General features: G+C 54.1%; 1 protein-coding gene across 4 annotated transcripts in view; it reads left to right on the forward strand.

Moving 5' to 3' along the window:
- Window positions 1-1,517: 1,517 nt before the first annotated feature.
- Window positions 1,518-17,491, forward strand: part of ADGRA2 (adhesion G protein-coupled receptor A2) — a 35,591-nt gene continuing 19,617 nt past the window's right edge. For 2 of the 4 annotated variants that reach the window (XM_019748135.3, XM_088793548.1), the window contains exons 1-2: window positions 1,519-2,217; window positions 14,407-14,478. In XM_019748135.3, the coding sequence (XP_019603694.3) occupies window positions 1,955-2,217; window positions 14,407-14,478 (335 nt within the window). In that variant the 5' untranslated portion in view covers window positions 1,519-1,954. Of the gene's footprint in view, window positions 2,218-14,406; window positions 14,479-17,491 lie in introns of all 4 variants that reach the window. The other 2 variants (XM_088793547.1, XM_088793549.1) reach the window with 2 other exon arrangements.

Below are 17,491 nucleotides of genomic sequence, written 5' to 3' on the forward strand. Positions count from 1 at the left end.
AATGCAGCCTCAGCCTGCTTGCCGCCTGCGGAGGGCTCCTGCTGGGAAAGTCCACTGCCCTTCTCTCTTCCTCCATTTGCAATCACTATTTATTTATCTTTGGAAGTTGAAGGAACCAGAGCCTGCAACTGGGAGAGACTTGTGGAGCCAGAGAGGGAAAGTGAAGAAGCCAGTGTCTGGGCCCCGTGTCTGCCGCCAACGGGCAAGGGAGAGAAGCTGCTTCCCTGCAAAGGGGGGTGGGAGACTGCCTGAAATACCATTGTCCTGGAAAAGGTGTCACACACACCAGCAGAGCCAAGAACACAGAAAGAAGCTGGTGGTCACTGTAGCAACCACTTTGGTGGCACAGTGAAGGACGGGGAACAGGAGTCCCGTCCAGGGATCTCCCAACCTGGGCTGCCTATCCCTCAGCAGCAAGGCTCTATTAAGTGGCAGAAAAGTCAGCTTCTATGGGGAAACTGAGGAAGCAGACATGCTGGACTATACTTCTCTTTCCCTTGTCCCCAGCCCATTCCCAGCTTGCATTACAGTCTATCAAAGACCCACAGGCGATTTCCAGCCCCAGCCCCAATTGTCAAGGTCAGACCCTGCCCAAAGCCACCATTCCTCTGCCTCTGAAAGCCCAGTGCCCCCTCTCTCACTTATTCTCATGCCACAACTTACATTCATAAACTAGGGCAGGCAGTGCCCTATTCTGACCCCAGAGGTTAGAGACCTCAGAATGTTAGCGGCTGTATCCAAAGTCACACAGAGCAGTCGAGAACGGGGCGCTTCTGATTCACAGTGCAGTGCTCTTTCCACACACCCCATCATCTCCCCACCCACCCCCCACCCCAGATCTCTGCTTTTCCTCTTCTTAGGTTCCCTCATTCCCACTGCCCCCGTGTCCCCACCACACACACTGGGATGTGGAAAATGTGGTAGGCCAGATCTAGCCTGTCTGCCCTGGCCTTTGCCCCCACCTTGGCCAATTGACATGCACCCCCTGCTGGGCAAGGTCGCTGCAGTAGAGGAGGGTCTGGGCCTCCGTAGTCTCCGACTGTGTGTACTGCAGGGCTTAGAGCAGTGCTGTAAGAATGAGAGCAGGCTTCCATACTGGCCCATCAGTTCAGGGGTCAAGGGAAGCCGAGTCTCAGTAAACCCAGAGCGGCGAACAAAGTTCAATCCAAAACATGGAACACCAGACATCTCTAGTCAAGCCTGCAGGTCAATGAAAGTCCCAGAAGCATCGGGGTGCAGACTGGATGAGCATGAGTGAGGGAGGGTTTTGTAGAAAGTAATGGCGGTGGGCTTGACGGTCTGAGATGGGTTATGGAGAAGAAGAGTCCTGGCTCGGGTAAGAGGGGAGAGAGGAAGAAGGAGTCTCGGTTCAGGGCGGGTGCAGGGGACTCGCGGGGCCTCGAGCCCGCTGGCCAGCTCTCGTGAGAATGAAGGCAGAGGCCTGGCTGCGCTTCGGGAGGCGCTAGGGCCTCGCGGACGGACAAGCTGGCGAGGGGAGGGCGCCCCCTCGGGAGGGCGGGCGGAGACCGGCGGCGGTGAGAGCGGCGCCGTGCCTAGTTGCCTCCATCCATGGCACGGAGCGGCGGCAGCGGCGGCGGCAGCAGGAGCCCGGCGCGATCCGCTAGGTCCCAGCCCAGCGCTGAGCGAGCAGGCGACGCGGAGGAGCCCAGCTTCCACCAGCCCCGGAGTCCCGCTAAGAAACTCGGGCCGCGCCGCGGAGGGCCGCCTGCGCTGCGCTGACAGCCGCGCCCGCGTCTTCCCCGCTGGGGCGCTCGCCGGACATGCCCCCGGGGTGCGGCGGCGGGGACCCCGGGGCTTGCCTCCGCCCAGGGCCCCCCGCCCCGCCCTCGGGCGCCCCGGGCTCCTGCTGAGTACGCCTCCCACACGCCTGGGTCTCTCCGGCCCGCGAGCAGACGGGCCCTGACACTGTCGGTCCCCGCGGGGCGATGGGCTGATGGGCGCCGGGGGACGCAGGATGCGGGGGTTGCCCGCTCGCCTGCTGCTGTCGCTGCTGCCGTGGCTACTGCTCCTGGCGACCGAGACTTGGGGCGCGCCGGGATGCCCAGTCCCTATCCGCAGCTGCAAGTGCTCTGGGGAGCGGCCCAAGGGGCTAAGTGGCGGCGCCCCCAACCCGGCACGCAGGAGGGTTGTGTGCGGCGGCGGGGACCTCCCGGAGCTTCCCGAGCCCGGCCTCCTGCCTAACGGCACCGTTACCCTGTGAGTACCCTACTCCGAGGGCCCGACCCGAGCCGGGACGAATGGAGACAAGATGGGAGGGGCGGGAAGAGGGGGACTGGGACGACGCCACCACTTCAGAGACTCTGGGACAGGCCTGAGTCCAGGCGCCGAGAAGGGAGGCTTGGAGAACTCAGGGAGAGATTAGGGCTCCAGGGATATGGAGGGAGGAAGGGGCTTGGAGGGAGTGGGTACGCCCCAGAGAGAGGCACCGCGGGCGCCCACTCACCTGCACAGGTGAAGGTGAATGAGCGCTGGCGGGACGCCCACTCCCCTTGAGTTTCCAGACTGTGCTTGTGGTGAGGACTTTGGGGACCTGTAGTGGGTGGGATGGGGAAAGGCTCAGGAAAGATCGACGCCTGTGGCCCAGTACATACCCGCGGTTGTTAGCACCGCCGAGGCGTCTCTGGCGGAACTGGAGGAGTCTCCGGGGTTCGCCCGGCGGGCCCTCCTCCAGTGGGGGGCGCCCCATTCGCTCCCTGAGCCTGGCAGAGCGTTTGCAGCCGGTCTCCTTAGGGGTGGCGGAAGGGTAGGTTGGCAAAAGTCTGTCCTTGGGGCGCAGGCGCTTCTGATCTGAATGAAACCCCGGCCTCCCGATTCCTGTTGGACCCCTCTTCTGTCGCGCGCACCCGGGAAGTGAGCTTTGCTCTGGGTCCTGCATCCCTCTCTCTACGAGACACGAGCGTTGGCTGTTTCTCGATTGACTTTTTTGCGCAAAGATTGCTAAGAAAGAAACCTGACTAAGTGAGAAGGCGACTGCCTCCCAGCTAGGGCCTTATTAAGCTCTCGTTTTGCTGGTTATGAGCGCAGCTCATTGCGCAGCAACCCAACCCCAAGCCTCCTCGATGGAGGTCTGAAGTCCCCGCAACTGTAGGAGAGTTAGCGACCCCTCCCCACCGTAGCGATTTCCTGCGCTGACCACGTGCTCGGAGCTCCACGCACGCCGTGGAGTGGAGGGTCAGGCCCTCGCGGCGGCCCCTTCCTTTCCGGTCCTGGATCCAGCCTGCAAGCCGCTTCCCCTTCCTTGTCCTCCTGACCCCAGTGGCAGCCGTTTCCCCACCGCCCCTTGCCCGAGTCGGGGCTGGCTCACAGTCTGTACGATTGTGTCCAGAACAATACAGTAACGCCTCTGGTTGGGTGAGTTCAGAGGCTGCCCGCTTCCTGACAGGACACGACTGGTCAGCCTCTGACGTTGGCCGCCTGGCCTGCATTTTCCCCAGCCGCGCGCGCGTGTGCGTGTGCGTGTGTGTGCGTGTGTGTGTGTGTACTCACGTGTGCATGAGTGGGGTGGAGGCTGTATGTCTGCTCTCTCCAACCTCTCAGCAGCTGGGGGCAATGGTCATGGCCTGAGAAGGCAGCTGTGGCTGCTCATTCCAGGTCCCTCTGAGTGCTCACTGGTGTCGAAAGGTCCAGACAGGCCTGGCGTTCCTAGCCCACTCAGTTCTGGAGGAGAAAAATGCTTGCTCTGTGGAATAGCTGGGCCGGTGTCTGTGTGATTCCCCACTGGGCCATGATAATTCAGTTCTGAGAGGGTTGTGTGTGTGTTCTGGATCTTCTGACTGTGCTCACATACGCCTGGGATGCTGTCTCTGTATGTCTATTTGCTGAGATTAGGGAATCCTAACATACTGAAGGCAGAAAGAAGTAGGTAGACATTAAAAGGTGCTTTTGCAGTACATCTTAGAATGATTTGGCAACTAATCCTTTCCAGCCATGCCTAATTCCCATCAACGCCACTCCAAGGAGAGAGCAGGGCCAACTCTGGGTAAGAATATGTTATGACAGGGTGGCAGCAAACATGACTGCTAGCTCACCTTCCCATCCCAAACCATCCCTGGAGAAAGGGCCTCCCCTTTTGTCCCAGGCTGCTGACCTAGCTGGCTTAAGATACCTTCCAAAGGAACAGCCCCTGATCCTGGCTGGACATCCCCACAGGAGCAACAGACAGGACAGGCCAGAGAAGCCCTGAGAGCCCACTTGCCCAACAGCCTGGAATGTGACTGAAGCCCAATTGCAGGCATATTTCCTAGGCTCCCCACCTCCCCAGACTCCACATAATCCTGATCCTCATTACTACCCTCCACACACACCCCAAAAAAAACTGGCTTCTAAGGGAAAAAAAAAAACCCAAGTTATTTAGCAGAAGCCAGACAAGGATTCTCTAATTGGGTTTCAGGGCGTCCAGCATACCCAGTCCTACCCCAGCATGCTTCTTGAGGGAAGAAGGAAGAGAGGCCTGGAAGGGCTGCTGCCTCAGCCTGGCAGCAGTGCAAGAGACTAAGAGCTCGAAGACCTCCACACCCACCCAAACTCCTCTTTACTCTTTTTTCTTTTTCCACATAAATGTCTCCTTTCACCTTTTTGCCTGTCACCTGGTATACACAACAGGACTTTAGCCAGCAGCTTGCGGCTTTATCCTCCCTCCTCCTCCCCTGCTTTTCTGCAGAGTGGTCCACCACCAGATCCCCGTCCCCTTCACAAACCACCCTGGGACTCCCCCTTGGGAAACCCGGCAGGCACTGAGTGCCGGGACTGTTCAGGCAGAGAAAGGCTAGATAAGTGCCTGTCTACAAGGAGCCTCTGCTCAGAGAAGGCCTCCAAGCAGCTCAAATGCATGTCCGCGAGCAGTCCTATTTATCTCACCAAAAACCCTTCCACCTCCACCCTGTTATCTCAACTTCTCCCTTCTGTTTTTGCAGGCTGCGTGTCCCCCCCCACCCACCCTTTGCTTTTATTTTTTCTCCCTCTAATGGATTTTCATCTGCAGTTTTCCAGGAAAGCAGTACTCTTGGCTTCCTTCCTGATCCATCTGTCCCACCCCACCCCCTACCCCCCAGTCTCATGGCCCAGTCTAAACGACAGCTGTGGGCACTTATGCTCCTGTCCTTTGGGGAGGAAGGTTTCGTGGGGGTGGCTCATTACAGGGAGAACCTGGGTGTGGAAGGGAGATGAAGACCAATGTGAGCCCCCCACCCACCCCTGGGCAGCAGCTGATGGGCCTGCCCTTTCGTTCTCAGATCTGGCAGTTAGAGTGAGGGGGAGGGGGCATTATAAGGAATTCCAGGGAAGAACTATGATAGATAACTCCAGAAGAAAATCTCCTAGGAGGACTTCCCAGGACATCTGAGCAGCCCCTCAGAGGATACCAGCCAGTGCCATAGACTCCTAGACCGTGAACTCTGAAAAGGGCCTTAGAGATCAGAGAGGTCAGCAAGTCCAGCCCGTGCACACACATCTTACAGCTGAGCAAGGAGAGGTCTGGGATCTGGCTAATAGTCACCCAGCTAGCCATGCCAGCCTCAGGATTACCTGGTCAGGTTCTCTTAGTGTTCCTCTCAAGGGAGGGACTCACTGTTCACCTAGCTGGACTTGGGACCTAATGAACACAAAAGCTGCTTTAAAAAAACTGTTCCTTCCCAGCAGGACCCAGGCCCTTTTGACCTGGGAACATTCCTAGGCTGGGTGGGGAGGGGGACAGAAATGGGACAGGTCATTCCGGATTCTCCCAGAGCCAACAAACCCTCATCCAGTCAGCCTCCCTGTTCAGGGGGGGTTGCACACCAGATAGGCTGCCCACACAGGGGAGAAGGGGCATTTGCCACACAGATGCGCCTAGCAGTAGCTGGGTCCTTTTGCTGTGAGTTTGGTGGTCTGCAGAAATACCATGAGGGGAGGGGAGTGCCCTTCACAGCCTAGCCTCAGGGAAGTGGTTCTTCAGCACAGATCTCCCTCTGGACCCCCAGCTCTGGATTGGGCCCTCCCCTCACTCCAGTCACTCCAGTCACCAGGATCCAGTTAGTTAGGGGAGTTTGGGGCAAAGTGTGCCAACTGCCATGCACATAGCCTAAGGGGAGTGGAAAGATGCTGGCTTCCCCACCCCCTACTCTTCCAGCCTCTTTCCCCCATATGGTTCTCATAAGGTCTGGGCTCAGAGACAGCAGCCAAAGGAAGTGGCTGTGTACAGAGAGCTTTTGTGAGGGGAGGAGGGGGGAGGGGGAGAGACAGAAGAGAAAGAAGGAAAGAGGGAAGAAGCAGAGGTGGGAGGAGGCAGCAGACTACAACACATTCCCTTACCCTCGATGGTGCAAAGTCTCAGCTGCAGCACCCAAGGTGGGGTCCCTGACTCCACCTGACTGAAGTGAGGAGCCCAAAAGAAGTCCAAGCCCCTCCCTGACTCTTCCCACCTACCTGCTGGAGGGGCTGGAGGTTGCTGGCCACTTCCTGGAGGTCTTGGGAAGCCCTGCCCTTGCACTTCATCTAGTGCAAGAAGTCAGGGTCCAGGGTCCCATCTCAGGGGAGTACTGGAAGAGAACAGAGCCCTCTGGGGTTCACTGGTTGAGTCCTCATTGCACCAAAGATACTGGAGAGGCCATAGCGCTGAGCTCCAAAGACAACACCTATAATTGAGCCCCCCCAGTGGGTCCAGGACCCAGAATGGGTTATTTGGCCTGAATTATTCATGAACCCAGCCACTCCTGATCCCCAAAGAAGTCTTTCTGCTGGCTAGCATGGATCATCCCTTTGTGTTGAGGTTTGGAGGTGCGGGCACTCCCTAGACCTGGGGGTGAGTCTGAGAATTTCCCCAAAGGCACAGGCAAACCAGTGTAATTTGAACCTAACCAGAAATTGACCCTTAAATTTGGGGTCATGTTTTTAAAGGGAGAGAGTGTTTCTAAGTTTATGCCACATGGGAGTCATTGGGATAAGAACCCTTTCCTGAGGGAGAAAAAGTTCCAGCCACCTCTGAGTTGATCCCTGGCCTTCCATTCAGTGGGCTCTCCTCACCAAAGTCCAGAGAGGGGAGGCAAGTTCCTCAATGCCACACAGCCTGAACCAGGACCTCTCAGTCCCCCATCACCCTGAGGGAGAGACTGCCCTGTGTCTCCCTAGGACCAGACAGAGAGCAGGGGAGGAGAAAGGAGGGAAATGGCCCTGGGCTGAGGAACCAGAAGGAAAATCCGGTAACTGCTAGGAAGAGGCTGCTCAGAGGGGCTGTTTATTTTCATTCCCCCAGTCCAGCCCCTCTGTTCTATTTAGAGCTCAGACACTGACAGGACAAGGCTGCCTCCTCCCCTTCCTCCCTCCTGGGGGTGAGGGGCATCCTTCCCAAACTCCAGAACATTCCTTTGTTTTTAGGACTGCGTGATGGGGGTGGGTGAGCAGAGAAACTGTGGAGTGTAGCTAACTTGAGCAGCCTCCCAGGACCCAGCTTTCCAGGCCCTGGGAGTGGGAAGAGGCAGGATGGGGGAGCAAAGGGTGTGCAAGATGGATGGGGCCAGGTGAGGGGCAGGGGAACCAATTTGTCACAGAGGAGCAGGGAATGGGGCGGAGAGAACTGCAGGCCTGAGGAGGGAGATCCAGCCTGAACTTGAGGGGCCAGACATCTCCCAGCTGGAAAGGGAAGGCCGGAGAGCCCCCGCCCCCAACTCCCAGGGCTCTTTGCCTGCTGGGAACTGTGTAGTGAGGCAGAAACCCTACACTTCAGGCTCCAAGAGTCTCCATATCCAGGGTGGGAAAAGCCATCAAATATGAGGAGTGTGTGACTTCAGTCCAGACCCTTCTTTTACTGAGAAGAAAACCCCAAGAGGGGGCTGATGTGCCCAAGGTCACAGAGCTCTAGCCAGAACCTAGGGCTCCTACTCTCAGTCAGCCTCTTGCCACACTGACCAGAGATGGGGGGCCAGGGCAGGGGAGATATGCTAATCCACTTCCTCCACATGGATTTGTGAGCCTGGAAAAGGGGCACCCATCCCCACTGATAGTCTAACAAGTATACTTAGGGGACCACTGTACAAAAGCACTGCACAGAGTATTTGAAATCAGACTCACCCAGGAAAAGTGGGACCTTGGTCTCTGAAGCAATCCTCCCAGTGTTTTCTCTCCCTCTCCTGTTCAGCTTCCAGACTATGGTACCCCTGTGGGAGAGGTGTCCCAGAGGGACTGTGCTTGGAGCCAGGTTAGCTCAGGAGGAAGCTCTGCCAAGACTCTGTGTGAGTGTGTGTGTGTGTGTGTGTGTGTGTGTTAAGGGGGCCGGGGGTAGGAAACTGCCCCTGACTTGGGAGAACCAGGGCTCAGCATGAACCCTCTGTCCACTCCCCACTTCTACCTTCCCTAGAGCTCTTCCCTTCAGACACCCCTCCATTCATTCAACTAGAGCCTGCTGTGTGTCCAGCCCTGTGCCCGGAGCTGAGAGCCCTGGCCCCTGCCAGCCTCAGGACCTTAGAGTCTCATCATGGAGATGGATACAGACTCACAAAGCAGGACAGGATCTGGGCCTCAGGGCTCCCAAGGAAAATTTCTAAGACAGAAAGATTAAAGGACTAACTTATACTTAGGTATAAAAGACTGATAACAGATTGATCCTTTCAAGTTTACTTGTATTTGAAGAGAAACTCACTTTCTTCACCCAAAAGCTTGACTCCCCGGTGGTGAGATTTTAGGTCATGATGGAGGAAGTACCGAAGATGGACAGGGAGTAACTTCCCATCTTCCTCAAATCAGGTGGACACACACTCACAAACATTCCATCCTGTCTGACACATCTCCCTCTACATTCCACGCATGGGAGATTATAGACACCATGTCTCACTGATGTCTGAAGTCCTAGTGTATCGCACAGGGCTGAGCACATGATAGGTGTTAGTGTAGGTTTGAAGAATGCATGAATAAATGCCTAGGTGGGAACGATCACAGCAGATTTGATTCCATGTGCTCAAGCTAGGGTGCTGGGGGCCCCCAAGTCCCCATTAAACACCTGTAGCACTTTTTCTCAGGCTACAGACTCCCTCAAGTTTACTCCCCCTCCCAGCCCCCAATTTCTTGGTTCTTCCTGCTCACCACCAAGATGGGATACCCTTGTAGAGAGGGTGGGTTAGAGAAAAGGATACAAGAAGGCCCCATTCATAGGAGTCCTAGTGAGACTGTTTTCTCTCTTGACTTTGACCTAAGGCCCTGCCTGGACAGCCCAGCTTCAAGGCCGAGGTCAGAGAGTGTCTCAGGACATGGTCCTGTTAAGTCTGGGGAAGGAAGGCCCTACCTGGGTCTCCTGCTAACCAGCAGGGGTTCCGGGCTCACTGGACAGACTTCCAGCCAAGGGACAGAATCACCGGGAAGCACAGGAGTATTCCAACATTTACATCCTGTGCAATCAAACCAAACGGACATGAAGGGCAGCCTGGTGGGGAAAGGAAGCCACAGGAGGGCAGCCTTTAGCCTGAGGGTGGACCAGAGGCAGTCTCACTTTTAAGAGGTTCTACTGTCATATCAGCCATACTAAAATGCACCCCCATCCTTCAGAAACATAACAATTATTGCTAACTGACATAGGATGATATTTGGGAATTATTTAGTTAAGTATTTATTAATTTTAGTTTTGTAGCATTTATATTTCAGAGGCAATTATGATTTTTAAGGATTCAGATATCTTTGTGGGCCCTGGAAATGCTTGAAGACGCTGGGCACTGCACCTGTGGGAGGGACTGGGCGTCCTGTGTCACTTGATGGTTCAGAGAGGATTATGGGCCTGAGGCCTTTTTGGTATCAGCAAGCAGCCCACCTTCCTCCCCTCACTGATGGGCTCCCTAAGATACTGCCAAGATGCCAGCAGCAGTGTTAGAGAAGAGGCCTTCCCAGCCCAGAGGTCCTGGGCAGTGGCCTACATTCTAGGCTCCAACTCCCGGGAGAACACAGATGCCCAGCATCCAGACCTGTGGTCCTTGCATCTGTGTGTTGAGGTGGGGTGGGGGACGTTAGTGACTCTTGCTGCATACGGGAGAACCTTTTAGTGCAGGCATGTGCCGGCCCCGTGGTCCACAGAGCAGTGCCCGCATGACCCCTGCAGGGTCATCTTTGATGTCGGGCTGGGATCTGGTGAGTTCCTGTGGCTTCCCAGAGGCCACAGGCCTCTCTGTAGACGCCAGCCACTCGCTCCCTTGGCCTCCAGCCTCATTAGTGGTAAGTCCGCTTGCTTCTGTTCCCTAAAATAGGACCCTAGTTGGGAGAGAGTTCTGGAATGGACTCTGTGTGCCCCCTCTCCTTGGCCAGATTTCAGAATCGGGGGCAGAGAACGGGACTCCGGGGACTGGCTGCCTTCCTATGAAAATCTGAAAGCAGCTGAAGGTGCTGGGCTGGGTGACCAGAGGTCTGTGAGGTGGGGCTAGCAAGCGTGGCTGGGAAGGAAATCCACCTGACGCCTCATGCTGTTGCAGGGTTAGAGGCTGGTGGAGGCTGAGGAGGTGTCTGTCTGATGGGGGACTGGGGGATTAAGATGGGGCCCAGACTGGCACTGTGTCTGTGACACTGGAAAGAGCTGGGGCCGAGGCTCACTCCTCCCCTGCCCAATTGTTGGGGCTGCCTTGCCTCTTCCTCCCATGAGACAGCCTAGTGTGGTGGAAGTGTCTTTCTTCCCACTGGGGGAAGGTGTGTGTGTGTATGTGTGTGCTCACCTACCCCACTAGCAGCCCTGTAACTGCCAGCTTCCTACCTGCCCATAACAACGCCAGACACAAATTACTGCCCTCACCTCCCTGACCAGACCCACAAGGGGCACCTCCAGAGAACGGTACCGACAAGTACAATTGAGGTCATTTTCTGGATAATCTGAGTCTAAAGTAAAATTTCCTCAGCCCTATTTAGGTTATTAAAGCCAGAAGATCCAGTTCTGGGTATCTGGGGATTTGAATCATATAGATATCTTCCTAAAGTCTGTCCAAGAACTGGAAATGTGGCAAGAAGGGGGCCCATCGGAGGATGAAATGCTGTTTGCCTGGTGCCCCTGCTTTTGTGAATGGCTTCGAGTGGGGTATTGGTGACATGTTCTCTGCAACAAGGAAAAAAAGTCTCATTTCAAGACTTCAGTGCTGGACATTGCACTGGACTAGCCAAGCCGAAAGTGTGGGCTGCAGCTGACCCTCACCCTATTCTGCCGTCTCCTCCCCAGCACAGCATAGCAGAGGCTGCCTCAGAGGGAGGGGGGCCTGGCCTACCGGGGGTCTGGGCTCAGGGTGGAGAGGGGTGGGATGAAAGAGATGAGCTGTTCTGGTCCAGAGGCAGGTCTTCACCTGCCTCAGGGGCCGGTCCTCAGTCCATGGCTGTCCTCCCACGCCACACACACACACACACACACACACACACACACACACACACACCACCCTGGAAGTCTCAGGCAACTCAGACTTCCTCCTGGGGAAGTGCTGCTGACAAGGAAACTAGATAAGGGTTAAAGCCACTAGTCCCATGTGGCTCCTGAGCACACGTAATGTGGCTCCTCTGAATGCACGTGTGCTAGAGGAGTAGCATGCACACCAGATTCTGAAGACGTGGTACAAAAAGAAAAGGAAAAGATCTCAGTAATAATTTGGTATATTGATTACATGTTGAAATGATAGCATTTTGGGTACATTGAGTTAAATAAAATGTTATTAAAATTAATTAATTTTAATTTTTTTAAATGTGGCGACGTGAACATACATACGCGGCTTGCATTGTACTTCTGTTGGCCAGCTCTGGGGGAAAGAATTTGGGGCATGTGCAAAGGATTCAAGGCCTAAAGGCTGAAGAGTCTGGAGAACGACCAACACCACCTCTAGCCCAGTCTCGACACGGCTCTCAAGTTAGGATCCCAGATTTTAATCTTAGGGTTTTGGGAGTCGGAGAATTTTTAAATATTTTGTTTTCAATTCAATGATCTTTAAAACAAAATCTTGTACAGATAATGTTTTATTAGAAGGCATTTTCATAGTGTGAGACTTTCATTTCTAAAGTCAATGTTTCTCAAACTGGAATCCTCAAGACATATTCCTAGGAAATAAGATACATTTTTCTCTCCCTTTAGCAGGTCCCTACTCAACACAAGTGTGAGAAATAATGTTCTCAGGCCTCTTCCTTCCTGGATAGGACTGTGATAATCTGGCAGCCCTGTTCCCCTCTCTTCACAAACACCCCCCCCATGCACCCCATCAGCATCCCCATCCTCTTTCCTCCCCACAAACCTGGGGGAGGCCCTTGGGGTGGGAGGAGGTGACATGGATACCCTTTGCCCACCCTTCTTCCTGACATTTCAGGACCCCTCCCCGACATTCCTAAGATACCGAGGGGTCCTGTAGCCTTCTCCGACATTAACTGCAACCTCTGAACCTCAAACTGGGGCTGTATGAGTGGAATGAACTGGAGATGAGGTGAGGCGGGCTTTGATTTAAAAAACACGTCCTCAAGAGCCTGTCACCAACAAGGGGGCCACCCCAGGCCCACCAAGGCCTGAATGAGAACATTAGAGGCACTAAGAACTGACAAGATTACTTATGATTTACTACCACCATGTGTAATGTGAAATAAAACTATCCTAATCCATAAAATAAAGGGAGTCGTGAAAGTTCTAACTGCTCATACAATGACTACTGCGATGTATGTTTTGAAATATCAAGAGAATGTTAGGTGTGTATGTAAAGCACTTTGGAAACCCAGAATTCCCCCCTGAACCCCTCCCCCCAGTCATCCCTCAGGTCCTGCTGGGAAATGCCAACTTTGGGGGGACAGTTAGGTGGAGACCAGAAGGGTAGGAAGGGTCTATCTGGAGAGGGGACAAGGGAGGAAGGAGATGAGGTCTCTACCCCTTCCCATTGACCCAGAAAGCCCCTTCCACTCCTGCCTCCATCCTGGCCATTGTCTGTTCTCCGTGCGTCTCTTGAACAAGGAGTAGATGAAACGTCATATGTCTGGGGTCCTCTCAGTACCTTCACCCACCCACTTCCAGTGAGCTGTGGGGCAGAACTCTGACAGCTCCTCGCATGCCTTGTCCCCGGTCCCTGCCCTCTCCCTTACTGTCCGGCCCAGAGGCTGCCCACTCGAGAATGCCCGAGGCCTGTCCCTCTGGCCTTTCCCCAGCCGACAGTAGGCGCAAAGAAGAGCAGCAACCCTTTGCTTCAACCCAGGGCAGGCAAAAGTTTGGGCTGAGAGTCTCATTAAAGCTTTTTAATAAGTAATTAACTCAAGGGATGAACCCTTCAGGGGGTCTGAAACTTCCTCCGCCGAATAGGGAGGCTGGCAGAGGAAGGCTGAGTGGCTGGGCAGAGCAGGCTCAGACAGTTGGCTTGGGGCCTCTTTCCTCCTTCCCTAAATACAAACAAATAAATAAACAGAGCTCCTAGTGGGCACAAAGGCTGAGGCCAGGGGTTCCCCCTGGCCCAGGGCTCTAGCAGTTTTCTGTTAAGGCTACAGACAGGCGTGGGGAGGCACTCAGGTCCTCTGAGTTGGGGACCTGTCAGGGCTGGTAGTGTCCCCTTCTGGTGATGTCCTCAGCTCACAGAGAAAGTGTTGGAGAACCCAAGGAGGGCTCCCCTCTGCCTGCAAACCTGCTGGGCTTTCGGTTCCACCTGCTGGAGCCCTGACCCAATCCAGGCCATTCTCAGGATATTGGGGTGAGGGCTTGAGCAAGACAGAGCTGTGGAGGGCAGGAAGGGGGCGTTGTGGGATGGACCCTGTCATGCAGGGCCTCAGCTCCCGCTCCCCACACTAGAACGCAGGATACGGTGAGGCCGAAAAGGAACACCCACAGAGCCATGGATAGGGGAGTCATACCACTATATTCTCGCTGGCGGCTGGGTTGGAGACACAGGAAGCAGGAGCCACACGATCCACAATCTGCCATCTGCTTCTCTGCCAACCAGCCAACCAATGTAGCCACAGCAGTTATATCAGTGGCTAATGGCTAACCGGTAACAGCTGATGGCCAACTAGTCACAGCTGATGACCATCTACTACCTGAGCCAGGACCTTTCCACATGAGGCCAAGAGCCTGGAAACTGCTCTCTGGGACTCTGTCCCCACAGGCCCTGTAGTTCCAAGGTGTAAAGTGGCACTGCAATTTCACTGCAATTTGCTCGGCTCACCTGCGTACAGAGCCCTAAGTCAAATCCAGGCCCTGGGGGGACCAAGGGCAAGTGAAATGTCTGATTTGGGGCTCAGTGGACTGACCAGTCTGCCTGAACCATTTGCTGGCTCCTCCCTATAATCTCCTGGGGCAGAGGGCGACACTGCCACCTTGCACAACTTCAGGGGGCACCATTTATACAGAATGCAACATGGCTGTGATGGTGAAACTGGACCCCCACTGCATCCCCACTTTCCAGCTCCTAACAGCATGCTCTCCTGTCTGTGTTCTCCCTGTTCCTTCAGGCTCTTGAGCAACAACAAGATCACTGGGCTCCGGAATGGATCCTTCTTGGGACTGTCCCTGCTGGAGAAGTTGTAAGTGCTGGGGCAAGGTGGGGTGCAGGTGGGGGATGGATGGAGGTGGGGGCAAGAGCTCAGTCCACGGAGGCTGAGGAACACTGGTTGCTAAGGGCCTCCACAACGCAGGACGTGGCTGCTGAGCAGGGCCCAGAGTCAGACCTACTGGGACTTGGCCACCAGGGAGAGGTCAGAGAGGGGCTGGTCTGAGAGAGACACCAGCTCCTTCACCAGTGACAGCAGAGAGAAGTAGGGAAACATCCCTGCTCTAGGGAGGGATGGGGTTGAGGGAAGCTCGTTCATGCTCTTTAATAAGCAATTAGCTATGAGGCCTGAGGCCCCCACCTGGGGGGCCCCAGCATAAAGAAAGGGCTGAGAGAGGATGTAGCGTGAGTGAAACCCATTCCTCCTTCCCTAAAAACAAATCAACGCCCCAAGGGGCCAGAGCCCTGGGCTGGGGTGCCAGTGGGGGGATAAGCTATCACAACCAAAATGTGCCCCCACCCTGTACCCTGGTTTAAAGCTGCAACAGCAGCAACATCCTTCAGGCTGCCCTGAAGGCCCAGGCAGGCTGGCATTGAACTCAGGAGGGCCCTACTAGCCCAAAAGAACCTTCTCACTAGAGTGGGGGACTTGTCTTGATCACGGGCAAGTCACTTAACCTGCCAAATGAGGGCATTGACCCAACCCCTCTCTCAATTCCCTTTTGAGGGGGCATGCTCCAGAATCCACAACTTTGGGTCCTGTCTCCTGCACAAAAGACCTGGGCCTCCTACAGCCCTCCTGGAGACTCATCCTTGCCATTTCCTTCAGCCTCCTCGCTCCTATTTCTGCCCCCACCCTGCTGGGCATTCCCAAGTCATCCAGCAGTGCCCTGCCCCTCTCTAGGACCATCTTGCTTAAAAGGCTTGGATCAGTGAGATGGAGGATACAGAAAAATAAGGCAGAAGCCTGCTCTCAAAGAGCCTAAGAGATTATAATCTAGTGGAGACCACAGACACTGCTAAATATTAGAATTAAGTAGGTTGGGGTTTCCATAAAGTCCAAGGGAGGGATCATTGAAGGCTGGGAGCGTGGGAGGGGGTCTTGGGATATTGACCTTGGTGTATGCGCACAGCTCCATGACCAGGTCCCTCTGACGTCTGCTCTGCCACTCACAGGGGGTGGTCTGGGCAAGGAGAAAGAGCTACCACCAAAATGCTATTTAAATGTCTCCTTGAGCACCAACAAATAGAGCAGGTTTTATCCTCCCAGGGCAGTTAGTACTCAGTGCTCTGATTCCTATGCTCAGCCCAGGCTTGGTCTTAGAGGGCTGGTGGCAGGAAGCCAGATCTTTGGGAGGAAGACAAACTGCAGCTGCCTCTCCACTTTTGCTTTGCCCCACCAGGGCCAGTCACCGCCCAGAGATGTTCTCCCTTCTCCTTAGCATGAGCAAGCACTGCTCTGAGCCTCTTGTGGCCTCACTGCCATCTTCCCAACTTCGCCTTCTCACGTTATCAGTCAGAGACCCACTGGGTCTGTCCCCTTCTTGTCCTTCAATCTCAAGAAGGTAGATTTTCTGATGAAGAGGAAAAGACAGCCCTTTCCTTCCCACCCATGCCAACATACTGAATTGGACTCCTCTCCCCAGCACTGGGACTCTGGTACCAAACAGCAGGTGCATGCAAATAGCAGTCAAGGGAGAATTCAATGTCCTGAGTTTGAGCCCCTGCTTTGTTAGGAATCAGTCTAGTCATTTATACTAGAGAAACTTATCGAGCCCCCTTTATTTATATTTTTATTATTATTATATCTTTATTTCTTTATATATTTTATTATTCATTTGTAAATTATAAATCTCCTTTATTTATGTGCCAAACTCTGTTCTAAGCCTTGGAAGCAAACACAACAGACCAAGTGTCTGCCCTCATGGAACGTACCCTCTACTGATGGGATCCACAAAATAGCAAATAAATGTATAATATGCTAGGAGACAGTAAGTGCTACAAAGAAAAACAAAGCAGGGTAAGGGGGGTAGAAAGCAAAGAGGGGAGTGCTGTTTTATGTAGTGAGATCAAAGAAGGCCTCCCCAACAAGGTGACTGAGCCTGAGACCTCAAGGGAGAGAGGAGCTGGGGAGAATCTGGAGGGTAGAGAGAGCAGCAGTTGGCAAGGCCCTTGGGTATGCCTGGTGAGTCTGAGGAACAGAAGGGAAGTGTGACTGGGAACTAGTCAGAGATGAGGGCAGAGTGATAGAGGGGAGGGTGCCAGGTTTGGAGTCTCAGTTTCCTCATCTATAAAAAGGGGAAGTGGGGATAGGGTGATTTGTAAGGTGCGTTGTGGATTTTTAATTCTTTGATCCTTGGATGTGTGTGTGTGTGTGTGTGTGTGTGTGTGTGTGTGTGTTACCCACAAGTGCTGCATGAGAAGAAAAAGATCAGAGTCCAGTGAGGTGGCGGGGCCTTCCAGAGGAGGGGAGGCCTCTGGGCAGAGGGGGGCACTGTGTTGAGCAGGTGCCCACCCTTCCCAGGAATGGAAAGTGCAGAAGCTGAAGGAGCCCAGGGTCTCCAGCCTGGCTGATCACCACTGTATCAGTCAAGGTTCTCCAGGGAAATAGAACCAATCGGAGGTGTGTGTGTGTGTGTGTGTGTGTGTGTGTCTTTATAGAGATATATAAAGGACATATTTTATATCTTTATAAAGGAATTCATTTTACGGAAATAGCTCACATGATGTGGGAACTGGCAAATCCAAAATCTGTAGGGCAGGTCCACAGGTTGAAAAGTCAGGCAGGAGTTGATGCTATAGTCTTCAGAGAATTTCTTCTCCAGGAAACCTCAGTTTGTGCTCTTAAGGCCTTCAACTGATTGGATGAGGCCTACCCATATTATCAAAGGTAATCTCCTTTATTGAAAGTCAGCTGATTGTAGATGTTAAGCACATCTACAAACTACCTACACAGCAATACCTAGATTCGTATGCGATTAAGTTACCGGATGCTATAGCCTGGCCTACTGAACACATGAAACTAATCATCACAACCAGTATCCCAG

This window comes from Rhinolophus sinicus, chromosome 16, assembly GCF_057876585.1.
Source record: "Rhinolophus sinicus isolate RSI-liver-muscle chromosome 16, RSI-T2T, whole genome shotgun sequence".
NCBI lineage: Eukaryota > Metazoa > Chordata > Mammalia > Chiroptera > Rhinolophidae > Rhinolophus > Rhinolophus sinicus.